This window comes from Heteronotia binoei, chromosome 9, assembly GCF_032191835.1.
Source record: "Heteronotia binoei isolate CCM8104 ecotype False Entrance Well chromosome 9, APGP_CSIRO_Hbin_v1, whole genome shotgun sequence".
NCBI classification, from domain to species: domain Eukaryota; kingdom Metazoa; phylum Chordata; class Lepidosauria; order Squamata; family Gekkonidae; genus Heteronotia; species Heteronotia binoei.
This window is the reverse complement of record NC_083231.1, coordinates 6,504,662-6,519,684: the sequence shown is the minus strand read 5'-3', so window position 1 is coordinate 6,519,684 and position 15,023 is coordinate 6,504,662. Positions and strand designations below refer to the sequence as shown.

Here is a 15,023-nt window from a genome sequence, read left to right as displayed (position 1 = left end):
TCGGGTTAAAACGGATAAAAGGAAGTACTTCTTCACCCAAAGGAGGTGGTGGCGGCTGCAAGCATAGCCAGCTTCAAGAGGGGGTTAGATAAAAATATGGAGCAGAGGTCCATCAATGGCTATTAGCCACAGTGTGTGTTTGTGTGTGTGTCTGTGTGTGTATATATATATATAATTTTTTTTGGCCACTGTGTGACACAGAATGTTGGACTGGATGGGCCATTGGCCTGATCCAACATGGCTTCTCTTATGTTCTTATGTGACACAGAGTGTTGGACTGGATGGGCCACTGGCCTGATCCAACAGGGCTTCTCTTATGTTCTTATGTGACACAGAGTGTTGGACTGGAGGGGCCATTGGCCTGATCCAACATGGCTTCTCTTATGTTCTTATGTGACAGAATGTTGGACTGGATGGGCCATTGGCCTGATCCAACAGGGCTTCTCTTATGTTCTTATGTGACACAGAGTTTTGGACTGTATGGGCCATTGGCCTGATCCAACAGGGCTTCTCTTATGTTCTTATGTGACACAGAGTTTTGGACTGTATGGGCCATTGGCCTGATCCAACAGGGCTTCTCTTATGTTCTTATGCTTTCCCTGTTGTTGGTGTTATTTGTCATATTTTATATGTTTTAAATTGAATTATTTTATGTATTGTTTTAAAGACAGCTTTAATGCTCAAATGTTTGCTTTAATGTTTGCCCCCTTGAAAACCCTTTTTGGGTGGAAAGGTGACTAAAATGTTTTAAATAAATAAAATAAGTACTAATTTGTAATATATATTTTATTTGTAAAATGTATTATATTAACAACACTTATTTAAAACATTCATTAGCCACCTTTCTACCTTATTATAGAATCATAGAGTTGGAAGGGACCTCCAGGGTTATCTAGTCCACCCCTCTGCACAATGCAGGAAACTCATAAATACCTCCCCCTAAATTCACAGGATCTTCATTGCTATTAGATGGCCATCCAGCCCGTGTTTAAAAACCTTATAGAAACCCAAGGTGACTTCCAATGTAAATAATAATAAAACAAAGTAAAAACATAAAATACATAAAAACCACTAGTTAAACCCAATAATTTTAAACTACTGGTAGACAGAACAATTGATCCAAAAGTCATAAATAAGACTGTCTACATCTGCCTCCTAAAGACAGAGACCGAGTCCTCACTAGCAGTCGCTCCACCCCTGGGCTTCTGCTTTCCTCAAATCAAGCAATCGATTCCCCATCAGTTGCCGTGTAGGTGCATTTTGATCTGCAGCTCCTTCCAATTTCCCTCACAGCTTCCTGCTCATTTTTCCCCCCCTGAGATTCAGAAGCTGTGAGGGAAATTGGAGGGAGCTGTAGATCAAAATGCGGCCATACAACAACTATTGGGGAATTGATCGCTTGACCTGAGGAAAGCAGATCCTGGGGATGAAGTGACTGTTAGTGAAGAATGGGTCAGCCACCTCCCTGGGGGCTGCCACTGAAAAGGCCCTCTCATTTGCCCACCAGGCAAATTCTGCAGTCAATGGAACAATCAAGAAGGCCCCGCCCTGTAATCTCAGTTCCTTAGCAGAAATGTAGGGGGTAGAAGATGGTCCTTCAGATACCCCCATCTGAGGAGGCTGATCCTTGAGCCGACCTTTATCTGCACCCAGCATTCTGTTCATCAGACCATACTGGCTTGGCTTGAAATTTACGGGCCTAGGAAACAGAGAGAAGGAAGACCTGATGTGGTTTTTGGGATGGTCTTAGCATTTACCCAATTTCGTTATACTTTTATCCCAAGAAATGCTGACATCTCTGACCTCTCAACGTCCATTATATGGAACAACCAAATCTGTCTCAGTCCCTTACAGAGAGAATCAGACAGAAATGTTTACAATGGGATTCACCGCTAGGTCTCATCTCCTTCCTTTTCACTCCCCTCACCTTTCTTTCTGCCTGTCTCTGCTCCTCTGACCTGCAGGTCTTGAGTCCTATCAGTCAATCTGAAGAAGACAAAAGGACAAATCAAGCCAGAGAGGACAGGCTGTATCATATTAGAGTAGCGTTGCCACGTCCAGTTCAAGAAACAGCTGGGGACTTTGGGGGTGGAGCCAGGAGACTTTGGGGGTGGAGCCAGGAGCAAGGTTGTGACAAGCATAATTGAGCTCCAAAGGGAGTTCTGGCCATCACATTTAAAGGGACGGCACACCTTTTCAATGCCTTCCCTCCATTTGGAAATAATGAAGGATAGGGGCACCTTCTTTTGGGGCTCATAGAATTGGACCCCCTGATTCAATCCTTTTGAAACTTGGAGGGTGTTTTGGGGAGAGGCCCTGGATGCTATGCAGCAAATTTGGTGCCTCTACCTCAAAAAAACAGCCCTTCCAGAGCCCCAGATACACATGGATCAATTTTCCATGATACCCTATGGGAATCAATCTCCATAGGGAATAATGGAGTGTCAGCAGACATCCCCCCCTCCCCAAAGGCCAATGGCGCATCCAGTCCAACACTCTGTGTCACAGTGGCCAAAGAAACCCTCAGACACCATCAGGAGCTCCATCAGTGGGGCCAGGACACCAAAAGCCCTCCCACTGTGGCCACTGGGGTTAAAGGGGGATGCTTCATTGGTAGAGAAAAGGCAGCTAGTGCTTCAAACATGTAATGGTCTGGACCCTGCAAGGGAATAATTGTAATCCTGAACCTGCGTGCCCCAGTCTCACCAGGTCTCACCAAGAGAAAGTCTTGGAGCTGTTAAATCTTCATTTAATGAAGAAACCTACTCTGATTTCCTCATAGAGGTCGTTATTGATGGGGATTGTGCAGCACCTGACAGATATATGGCCTTTAGAAATTGCAGATGGTAGCACGTTTAATCTCGCTATGCTTACCTGTATCTTGGAACTGTAAGGCTAAACAAGTATTTTGAGATTGTTTTTTGTTATAAAAATCTCCAGAAGGATACCTTTCCCACATAGCATGTGAAGAACTGAGCTCTGACATTTATGGAAGCTATTGCTGGGAGCATTTTTGTTCACCTTTCTGGTGTCACCGGATTTCTGGGTTATCTTCTTAATAAAGCCTAAACTCATTTAAAAGTACTGATGTGATAACAGGCAAAGCCCTGTATCATTTACCTTCCACAAATAGAAATGTGAAGACATTTGCACTGTAGCAGGAAGGAACCTAGGGGCTCTGGGAAGGTGTAAGTCGCCACATGGTCTCTGTTTTTCTTTCTTTCTGAAGGAAAAGATAGAAGAAGAGCAGGTTTTTAAACCCCGAAGGAGTCCCAAAGTGACTTTCATCGCCTTCCCTTCCTCTCCCCACAACAGGCACCTTGTGAAGGGCAGGTGGGATCAAACTGTGACTAGGCCAAGGTTACCCGGCAGGCTTCATGTGGAAGAGGAGTGGGGAATCAAGCCTGGTTCTCCGGATTAGAGTCTGTCTCTCTTCAAGCACTATGACTGAGCAGGAGGCACCCTCTTTCAGGAGCGGAGATTACATGGACCAAATCTCTTCACAAGGCTGGGAGTCTGCCACTGGCACCCAGTTCCAGCAGCTGTGATTGAGAAGTGAACCAATCTTGGTACCTGGTAAGAAAATGAAAATTCCTTGCTGAGTGGGGATTTTGAAAAATTCTGAGAAAGTTTTTTCTTAAGTGTTAAATGCATTTCTCAGTAAACTCACTCTGCATATTTTTAAAATGGTATCTTTCATCTTATGGCAATTTTTTGTCAAGCATATGGTTTAAACTCAGTATTAAGTTGAAAGTTTGGTTCTGTTCTCTAGAATTCTTTTCTGTATAATTGCATATCAAAGTTAAGTAGTCTCCCTTTGATATCACCTCCCGTTTCCCTTTCCCACCTTTGAATAGCAAATGTAGGAATGCAACGCTTTGATAGTAGGGCACCTCCTGGAAAGATTTCCATGTAGTAACTATCAACTGTAACAGGAATGCACGAGACCGAAGGAAGTTGTAACCGCAAAGATAGCAAGGTGCATATTTGTAGCAATTCACACGTCCTTATTATGTCTTTTTATTATCTGTTCTATGCGCTTGGATGTAACCCTTAAAGCTTCATACCATACAGTACTTTGTATCACTTTCAAGGTGTTCCACCTTGAAGCAACAATGGATTATCAATAAACTAAGACTTTGTGTTAAACAATTACTTGGTTATCTGAAACCTCCATGCTTGACATTTTTTCACAAGTAATTGATATTGAAGGCCATTCCAGTCTTGTGATTCCAGATGGCTGCTTCCTGAAGACATATAGGAAAGTGGATGCCAGAAGTATCGCATCTTACAGAAGAGCTCTGGTGGGCATGTGAGTTCCAAATATCAGGTTCCAGCCTGACATTATGTGGCATTTTCAAATACAAAAAAACTTGTCTAAATTGGAGAAGAACAGAAGATCAGTTAAGACATAACATGCAAGCCTGGATTATAACTGTTTCATTTGTGAAACCAGGATTCAGCTTCAAGGTGATCTCTTGAATCCTGGATTCCTGGCCTTTGTTTTGGCCAAGTATCTCTGTAGCGGGCAATGCCTGAGGGCCAACAACAAGCCCAGAAACCTGCATTTGTGTGTCATGCCTGATAAACAATAGTTAAATTTAACCTTGGTTAATTAAACAACTTCAAACCAGGGTTAAGAGAGTGTAGCTGACCATAGTTAGTGGAGGAGTTAAGGACAGAGAAGCACACTAGCCATCATTCATGAAACCAGGTTCTTGTGTTATGTCTGAACTGAGCCCAAGAGAAGGGAAGCGAAGTCATAAGGCAGAGTTGCCAGCTCTGGGACAGGAAATACCTGGAGATTTGGGGTGGGGTTTGGGGAGGGAGGGGTTTGGGGAGGGAAGTGTTTTCAGTGGGGTATAATCCCATACAGCCCATCTTCCAAAGCAGCCATTTTCTCCAGGGGAACGGATCTCTATTGGAGGTCAGTTGTAGTCCCAGGTGATCTCCAGCTTCCGCCTGGAAGTGGGCAAGCCTATCATAAGGGACTGAATGTGAGAAAATGGGATAATGGGGACTTGGATTGTGTTTCATATCCCCCCCCCCCCCCCCGCAAAACGGGGAAAGTCAACCAGACTGCTTAAGAGTTCCACAAAAGAAAGTGATTTGCCTAATTACCAGCTTGTTCTAACAACTGCAGCCGCTTCTAGTGCATTCTTGCATATTAGCTCATCCCTGTTTGGATGGCGCGTTTATCAAAGGGGTGTATCTCAGACCCTTGCCAAGTCCGAAAAGGAAAGGAGCTGGCACAAGCCTTTCATTTCATCAGCACACATCTCTCAGTGCAGCCGAAATGAGTGCGTGTGTGTGTGTGTGTGCATATGTTCAAAAAGCCCCCCTTTCTGGGCAAGACTTGGCTTGCTGCCAGAAGGTGTGTCAGGATAAGTAAATAAGGCGTGAAAGCCTACAATTACGCAGTGATAATCTTTCGAAGGCCCGTAGGTGTGTCTCTGGAGGTATAAATAAGCAGGGAGGCTGCGGAACGTTGGAAGAAACAGAATTCACCTTGACATTTATATTTTGGGGGAAACGCAAAAGACAAAGTGAGAGGTATGTTTTCCAGCCGACTTGCACTTTCCCTCTACCATAGAAACAGAAATCTCTCAGAAAGGTGAGGCTTAGAGTGCCATCCTAAGCAAAGCGCATTGTAAGTGGATTGACTTAAGCGGACCTGGGGGTGGGGTGTAAGTAGTCGGCTTAGTTTCCTGGCACTGTCTGTTTTCTAGCTGCCGAATGAGAACCAGACATGTTAGGATGCCCCTGGTGTTTCTTTCCACTGTATGTTCTTTTTACTAAAAAGCAGCAACTGAGAACACAACAATGGGACGAGTAAGGGGCAACTTAACTTCTTTCTTTCTAGCAGTTAGTCCCTTCAAAGATGCCCTGCCCAAATGGATTTCTTCCCAATGCAGAAGGTCTATAGATGGCCTTTCCTCTGCTTTGGGAGAGCAAATAGTGCGAAGGGAAGAGGTCGTGCTCCATCACGTCAACCTATGCTTTCCCCCCGGTTGAGTTCAGTGGAATGGGCAGCCCAAGCCGATATGCATTTGCTCAGAAGTAAGCCCCACTGCATTCAATAGAGTTTTCCTGGAGAATAATATTGCAGCATTTATTTGAAGGGCTGCAGCTGGCATTTGCTACCAAAACCGACCAGCCGTCCTGAACTAAGGTGATTCAGTGTTTCAGTCTGAACTTGAAGTCAGTGGGTATTAGATTGTCATCCCCTGATTTATTTATTTTTTAAAGGCTGTTCTGCTAGCATAGCGAGGCTCACATGAGTGAACTTTGCCTTCAGCTAACGTGAACTTCTTTGGAAAGGGTTTGTTGGAGAAGGTGCAGTGGCATTAGAAAAAGGAAAGTGTGGCAGAGAATGACGCATTTCCACAACGCAGCACAAACTGCTGTTCCGGAGAATATGAATAATCATTGCTGCTGCTTCCAGTTCTGTGGATAGTCAAATGAATGAACTACAGCAGAGCAGACTGCACAGCAGAGAGGGGTTTATGGAGCCCCTCTCAAGGAGGCAAATGCATTTTGAATCTGCACGTGTTTTCAAACTTATGCTTTGAGAGCCGGTTTGGTGTGGTGGTTAAGTGTGCGGACTCTTATCTGGGAGAACCAGGTTTGATTCCCCACTCCTCCACTTGCACCTGCTGGCATGGCCTTGGGTCAGCCATAGCTCTCACAGAGTTGTCCTGGAAAGGGCAGCTGCTGGGGGAGCCCTCTCAGCCCCACCCACCTCGCAGGGTGTCTGTTGTGGGGGGGAGAAGATATAGGAGACTGTAAGCCGCTCCGAGTCTCTGATTCAGAGAGAAGGGCAGGGTATAAATCTGCAGTCTTCCTCTTCTTCATTTCAATTTTTGCTGTACATTTTAATGTTTTTCTTTGAAAAAAAAAAAAAACTCAAACAAACCCAGAAATGGAAACTGAGGACAGATTGTACCTGCATAACGCATTTAGAATATTTCTCTCCCCGTGATTGTTAGGACATCAATCCAAGTGAGTTCAGGGGGATTTATTCCTAAGGGGGTGTCATGGAGTTCACAGCCTTTCATGATTCTTCAGAGGTCCATGTTTGATGCAGGAGTCCAGATGTTGTTGCCTAGAAAGTAATTCCTGCGGGGCCTGAGGAATGGCAAACGGCTATTTTCTACTGAGGCAAGAATACAAAGCATTTTAAAACCTGCACATTTTACTGGTCATGTGAGCAGCCGTAATGAAAGCGCAAAGATTACAAGCTAGGAATTCATAGAATCTGGGTTCCCCCAGGCTTGCAGAAACATTGATTCCCCGCCCCCATCCTAGCATGGCCCTATAATGAGGATTTTTTTTAAAAAAATCTACATTGTGAGGCTAAATTGGGAATTAGCTATTTGATTCTGCCTCCGTTACAGCCAAACCGTTCGATTGTACTTTTAATTTTATGTTAAATTCTGTTGATTCTGTTTCTTAAATTTAAGATGAAACTTTCATCTGCTTGCTAATAGATAGTAGTTTCAGTTGCGACGGCTTTTGTTCCTAACTATTGTTTCTTTCCTTGTTCATCTGAGTTGGTCTGCAATGTAGAATATCCTAAATTCGTTTTAAAAAAAAAAGAACAGATTCTTTAGCCATGTGAAAGTGTTTATGAAATGTACCAATGGGGTTGTCGCCACTTAACCCCCCCTCTACTTCTTATGGCATCATTTGTTGATATAATATGTATCCTGTGAAAACTGGATCATACATTAAGGAGCCTGTGTACATACATAGACCCTGTGCAAACGAATCTCTCAATGCACAGCAGCCAAGAAGGTCTGAGCGCCTGCTCCGGCTGCAACGCCACTGAGGATGTTCTCCGCAGCTGAGAACGAAACGTCTGGGAGGAAAACTTTCTCCAGTAGAACACGGCACTTGAGCCCTACAAACCCTAATGATGATGCCAGCCGTGAAAACCTGAAATCTTTGATAATCTTTAGATTAACAGGAGTCTAGGAGAGGGCCGGAGTAAAGATTTAAAATTTCTAGGGATTCTGATGCCATAGGGGGGAAATGGACTTTTATGAAGGTTGAAATATTATTCCTGTCCCTAGATTCAGGTGAATAGCAGTGTTTTTCTGAAGCAGCAGGAGTCTGAATCCCGTGCGCCTTTAAGGCCAACAAAAGTTTACTCTGGGAGTTAGATGTTGTTGTCAATAAGCTTTCATGGGGTATGAGCCCCCAGAATAAAACTTTGTTGGTCTTAAAGGTACCGCTGGACTCAAACTTTGTTCTATTCCTATTAAACCTAAATCTGTTTTGCTGCTTAACAGCATAAAATGCACCACTTATCACTTAAGTGTATAAAATTGTATTAGTTGGCACATTTGTGGAATTTAGGGTTGCCAAGTCCAATTTAAGAAATATCTGGGGACTTTGGGGGTGGAGCCAGGAGACATTAGAGGTGGAGCCAAGATCAAGGTTGTGACAAGCATAATTGAGCTCCAAAGGGAGTTCTGGCCATCACATTTAAAGGGACGGCACACCTTTTCAATTCCTTCCTTCCATAGGAAATAGGGGAACCTTCTTTTGGGGCTCATAGATTTGGACCCCCTGGTACAATCGTTTTGAAACTTGGGGGGTATTTTGGGGAGAGGCACTAGATGCTATACTGAAAATTTGGTGCCTCTATCCCAAAAAACAGCCCCCCCGGAGCCCCAGATACCCGCGGATCAATTCTCCATGATTTTCTATGGGAATAAATCTCCATAGGGAATAATAGAGTTCGCAGAAGACATTTCCCTCCCCTCCCCCCGCTTTCTGACGACCCTGAAGCGGGGGGAGGGCCTCCAAACCGGGGGATTCCCTGCCCCCACCTGGGGATTGGCAACCCTAGTGGAATTTAACAGTATGAATGCTTTATAATAATAATAATAATAATAATTTTTTATTTATACCCCGCCCTCCCCGCCGAAGCAGGCTTTAGTTTTCTGCAAGCCGAAGTGCAAATATGCTGGTACTAGAAAGAGAAAGTGTTGCCAACTGTATCTCCAGGGTTCCCTTAACATGTTTCACGCATTCCAAAAGGAAAACAAAAATCAGTTTCATAAGAGTACTTTCAGGGCTCTCCCAAAACTTCTAAAGGGAAAAAAATAGGAGGGGTGGGGAATCTTCAGTCTTTTTCAGGCTATCCATTCTGGGTGACTAAAACCTTCTCTTGAGGCATTTAACTCATTCCTAAAGGGGGGGGGGATCCACAGGAGTTCCCCGCCCTCTCAGTGTCCCCCTATTTTTTCATAACAAAAAGAAAAACACAACACCTTCCTTGGAGGGAAATCTTCCCTTTCCCCTAATTTCCTCCCTTGAATTTTTCTGCTCCCCCCCCCCCCCAGCCCTTCACATTTCTAGGCCAGACCCCCATTGCTTCCTCTCAGCCTTCATTTGGACAGTTCATGGGAAGGCTACAGACTGCAAGCACCATGCTGGGCCTTGGCAACTGTAGGATCCAGGAGCAGTTTTTTTTTTGTAGCAGGAACTCCTTTGCATATTAGCCCCCTCCCCCCCATGTAGCCAATCCTCCTGGAGCTTGCAGGAGGCCCTGGAATAAGAGCCCTGTAAACTTCCAGAGGATTGGTTACATCAGGGTTGTGCAGCCTAATAGGCAAACAGTGCCGGATTAAACCCTGTGGAGGCCCTTAGGCAGTCAAAATCTCAGGGGCCCCTCACAAATTACCTCAGAGTCTGAGCCCCTGCCCAGCTGCCCATGGCCCTGCTATAGCCTGCAGGCACCTTCTCAAAAGCCCCTTCTACTAAGCTGTGGAGGAGAGGCAGAGAGAGGCAAACTTGGCAACAACACCAGCAGTAGCCGCACCAGGCAAGTCAGGCAAAGAGTGGCTCAGTTGCTGTCTGTGTGTGCAGACTGGGAGGGCTGTAAGTAAGGGAGAAACTGGGGGGGGGGGAGCTGGCCCAGGACCCCTAAAGGTGTGGGGCCCGTAGGCCATTGCCTACTTGGCCTAATTGTTAATCTGGCTCTGTATGCAAAGGAGTTCCTGCTAAAAAAAAAAAAAAGCCCTGTAGAAGGGTTTTAACCTCCTCTAACTGAGCAATAAAGATTATGGATGCTTAAAACATAAAAAGTAGGCTTTATCTCCATCCAAAAGTTGTCAGGATATATTCATTATTTTAGAAGAAATGAAATAATGATGTTTGTTTGTTTGTTTGTTACAGTCAGGAACCATGAAGATCAGATGCCTTGCCCTTTTGTGCGCTCTGATTGTGTTCTCTCAGATCCTACACACTGACTGTGAAAGACAGAAAGAGAGAAAGAAAGAGCCAACACGCCCAGGGAAAGGTGGAAGGCAAGGTCGAGGACAGAAAGGCGCCCATAAAGGCAGGTTTATCAGCAAAGAGAAGTCTCCATGCACTTGGACACTGAGTGAAAGCGAGACGGCTACCTTAAAAATAGATTGCAAGAGAGAGGACCACAACGTCTCCTGTGTATTTTCAGGCAACCCTTCCTCCTGCCCACAGTTTTCAGAAAATAGGAAGGCCTTCTGGAAGCAAATCACCAGGTCTCTCAAGAAGAAGAAGAACATCTGTGAGGACCCAAAAGAGGTTTTGAAATCTTCAGTGTGCAAGAAGGGACCAGCAAGCGCTCACCTTCGACTGGTAAGCTCACCCAGTTCCAAACAAGAGAATCCAGTTCTCCAGGGAAGGGAGACCTCGTTGGCAACAGCATCTCCTAATACTCCTAAAAATCTACCAGAACGAGGATCCAGTGACTGTGTTGAAGATGTAGATTATATTGATCAGAGAAACGTGGCTGAAGAATACTGCTCAGAGTTATGGCTATCTCTCTGTCACTTTGTTGTTAAAATGTTACAAGATAAAAAATGTAAGTAAGGTACAGGAATGCTGGAGGCTAAATTATACTGCGTGAGCAACCTAGCTCAAATTGTGCAAAGTTCCAGGTCAAAACCACTGTAAATAGCCCTTCGTTTCATTACAGTTCTGGTCAGCATATAGTTTTAAAAGAGGTCTGCTCTGAGGACTGGAGCGATCGCTCATCCCAGTTCAAGCTGAACTGTTGGCAAATCCCGTGATAATAATTACTGCCTCTCCCATGCCTCTCTTGCTTTCATGTTATCAACTCTGTGTGTGAAAGAGGGGATCAGATTATACCATTGAGTGGGCCAGATTTAACCCAGAAGTACCTGGCTAAAGATTCTTACGTCAAAGTGACCGTTTTCGCACACAGCTTACCACGGGGTCACGTTCCTGTTCTCTCCGCAGCATCCGTCGGATTTCCCATTATCTGCGCTGAAGTTACAGGACGCCGAAGTTACAGGAAGTGCCGCGGCTTTAGCGTAGCAAACGTAAACCGCTAAAACCCAGTTTACGTTTGCTACGCAAAAGCCAGGGCACTTCCTGTAACTCCGGCGCAGATAATGGGAAATCCGACAGACGCTGTGGAGAGAACAGGAATGTGACCGCGTGGTAAGCTGTGTGCGAAAACGGTGTCAGTGTATAAGAGGTAAATTGTCAAAACAAATATTTAAACATTTTTTCAAAGTCCCCCCCGCCCACCCGAAGACACTGGCTCCATACTTTATTTTCTTACACAGAGAAGATCATATATGTAAATGTGGTATGCAATTGTTACTTTTGGATGTTACAAACTCTGTAAAAATGTATATAATATCTACCGTTGGCTCTCCTCACATCTCTCTTGACATTTCTTACCAAACTGACGGTGTCATTGCTATGCACTTTTTGATACTTTTGGCTTTGGAATGGCTAAAAATAAAGTTATTTACCTTTTAAAGTGTATTATGTTTTTCCTGTTATGTGTGAATTATGGATATATAATCCAGTACCCAGTTCTGGAATTTCTATTTCACGGTCATCTTCAGGCTTGGGCTGCCAACCTCCAGGAGGTGGCTGGAGATCTCCTGGAGAGATAGAATCATAGAGTTGATAGGGGTCATACAGACCATCTAGTCCAGGGGTATCAAACATGCAGCCTGGGGGCCAAATCAGGCCTCCAGAGGGCTCCTATCTGGCCCCCAAGCAACTGGCTGTCTTCTGCTTCCTTCTCTCTCTTTTGCTTCCTTCTGCATCACAGTTTGTTTTGCAAGGCTTGCTCAATCACACAGGAGCTACTGGCTGAGGCTCCTCCCTTAGGGAGGAAAGGGGGAGGGAGAGCTTGCTTTGCCAGGCTCTCTCAATCACACAGCAGAGCTACTGAGCCAAGCCTCTCTTCCATCTATTGGCTGAGGCTCCTCCCCCTCCTGATCCCCCAGGGAAGGAAGGAAAGAGCCAAAGCTTTCTTTGCCCAGTTCCCTGGATGTCTTAGGAGAGATACCAAGAAAGCATCTTTAAGACCAACCAGTGCTAATGTTTTAACTATGTTTTATTTTAAGTCTTTTAAAAATATTTGTGTTTGTCTGCATCCTTTTGTCAAGTCGGCAGATTCAATAACGAGGCTTTGTTGATACAAAGTAACTAGTTTATTGATATCATAGTTCTCGACTACAAGGAGATTGAAAGACTAAAGATCATACAGTAAAATGCAATCATATAAGGTATAGTTCAAAAGGATTCTTGAGGGAGGGGCACTATGCAGGGCATATTCACACATTGATGTTACAATTTCATTCTCAGGCCTGCTTTGGCCTTGAGCGTCTCTTCGGCTCCAACCTCCCCCGATGCCCGGCCTGAGAAGGCACCATAATCTCTTTCACATATTCCCATTTCAAAGCAAAGCTACATAACAAAGGAAAGGAGGGGGGTGAGGAGAGTTCAAGCTAGCAGCATTGGCATACAGTATGGCTTTACCCAGGATGCTTCTTTCCTGAACCAAGGATTGAGGTCAGGCTTGACCAGAGTTAACACAGACTTGACACCTTTATAAGGTTTATACCTCCCCTACCTGGCATTACATTTTATGACGTACATAGCCACCCCCACAAGGTCGTATTTATGTCAGATCCGGCCCTCGTAACAAATGAGTTTGAGAACCCTGATCTTGTCCAACCCCCTGCTCCATGCAGGATCAGCCTAAAGCATCTCCGACAAAGAATCATCGAGCCGCGTTTTGAAGGCTGCCAATGAAGGGGAGCTCCCCACTTTCCTAGCAGCTGGTTCCATCTCTGAAATACTCTGACTGTTAAAAAATTTTTTCCTAATATCCAGCCGGCACCTTTCTGTTTCTAATTTGAGCCCATTGCTTCGGGTCCTATCCTCAGCTGCCAAGCGGAACAGCTCCTTGCCCTCCTCTCAATGACAGCCTTCCAATATTTCAAGAGAGCAATCACGTCCCCCCTCAATCTCCTCTTCTCCAGATCCGTTCCCCTGGAGAAAATGACCACTCATAAAGTTCCGCTATAAAGTTATGAAGTTTTGTTATAAAGTAAAATCCTCTTAGAAAGATTCTGGCAGGAGTTTATTTTGCAAATGCCGAAATGCAGCTGGCTCTCCCACAATTTTAACTCCAACCAATCACTGAACTTTTTACTTGAAGAAACTGGGACTGATATTGGACCACTTGCTTTACTTTAAAAAAGAAAAAGGAAAAAGGTAGTCCCCTGTACAAGCACCAGTCGTTTCCAACTCTAGGGTGATGTCGCATCACGACATTTTCACGGCAGACTTTCTACGGGGTGGTTTGCCACTGCCTTCCCCAGTCAGCTACGCTTCCCCCCCCCCAGCAAGCTGGGGACTCATTTTACCGACCTCGGAAGGATGGAAGGCTGAGTCAACCTTGAGTCGGCTACCTGAACCAGCTTCCGCTGGGATTGAACTCAGGTCATGAGCAGGGAGCTCAGACTGCGGTACTGCAGCTTTAACACTCTGGGCCACGGGGCTTTTACTTGCATCACTACAGGATCCCATAACTGATTTTTGATGTCGTTCTTCAGTTATGGGATCCTGTACTTGCATTACTACAGAATCCCATAACTGAAGAACAACATCAAAGATCACAACAGTAATGCGGAACCATCAGTATACCAGGACCTTTGTTACAAATCTCTATGTACACAACTTAAGGGCGTCTTCCAATAAAAACAATCTGGGCGGTGTCTTAAAGAGCCCTGGGAGATCACAGTTGTTTGCACAGTTAAGCCAGTAACTGAGTTAAGGGAATCCCCAGGCTATCGGTTGTATTATTAAACAGGAGAGATGCTGCTAGGGCACTTGACGGAAGTCCAACTTCCCTAGTGATAGATGTGTGAGGCCCAGCTGCAGTTATGGATGGAGAAGCATGTTACAGATATCTTGTATGTTCCAGGACTGGATCGTGGGCAGCATTCAAAGCCAGCTGTGGGAATGACTCAGAATAAACCATGTTTTTGGAGGAGGGGATGGACTCTACCTTAGGCACTGTGGCACATGGCTAAGTAAAGTTATTTATGGTGGAACTGGTGAATAGAGAAGAAAAACAGTGGAGTAGTTCAGTGGCACTTGACTTGAATATCCCAGGCAAGCCTGATCTCAGGGTCAGCCTTGGCTAGAATGCGGATGGGAGACCTCCAAGGAAGCCCAGGGTTTGTGACACGGAGGCAGACAACGGCCAAATGCCTCTGAACCTCTCTTGCGTCGAAAACCCCACAAGGGGTTGCCGTAAGTCAGCTGTGACTCGATGGCCCTTTCCACCACCCCAAGTTCAGCTTCAATGCAGCTTCATAATTCTTCCTTCTCCACAGGGAAGCCGCAGGCCTGGGAAGGGAATGGTCATGTTTTTATCCCGCCTTTTCTGCGGAGAACTTAGCATGGTTCACATTTGTTTACTTCACGTATAGTCAGCCTTTCTTGCTGAGATGAAAGCAAATTACAGCTTAAAATAAAATGTCGTAAGAACGGTACAATACATTCAGTCAACAAAAGGAGAGGACACACTAAAAACAATCAACGGTGTAATAAAACTGTAATTAAATGTGTCGCTCAGTAGCTCTGTCTATGATAATATTGTATGAGAGATATGATAGATTTAACATAAAATTTCATGGCTTCTAGTTGTGACTATTTATTTTAATATAACAAATGCTAGCGAGAAAACTTTA

The 15,023-nt window shown here is 44.8% G+C and overlaps 1 protein-coding gene across 1 annotated transcript; it reads left to right on the top strand.

Moving 5' to 3' along the window:
* The first annotated feature begins 10,194 nt into the window (after nt 1-10,194).
* On the top strand, nt 10,195-10,863 carry FGFBP1 (fibroblast growth factor binding protein 1). Its single transcript, XM_060247290.1, has one exon. It carries the CDS (start codon nt 10,198-10,200, stop codon nt 10,861-10,863), a length of 666 nt encoding a protein of 221 aa, XP_060103273.1. The 5' UTR covers nt 10,195-10,197.
* The last annotated feature ends 4,160 nt before the right edge of the window (nt 10,864-15,023 follow it).

Coding starts and splice junctions, on each gene's coding strand:
- FGFBP1 (XM_060247290.1), top strand. CDS start 10,198: ATGAAGATCAGATGCCTTGCCCTTTTGTGCGCTCTGATTGTGTTCTCT.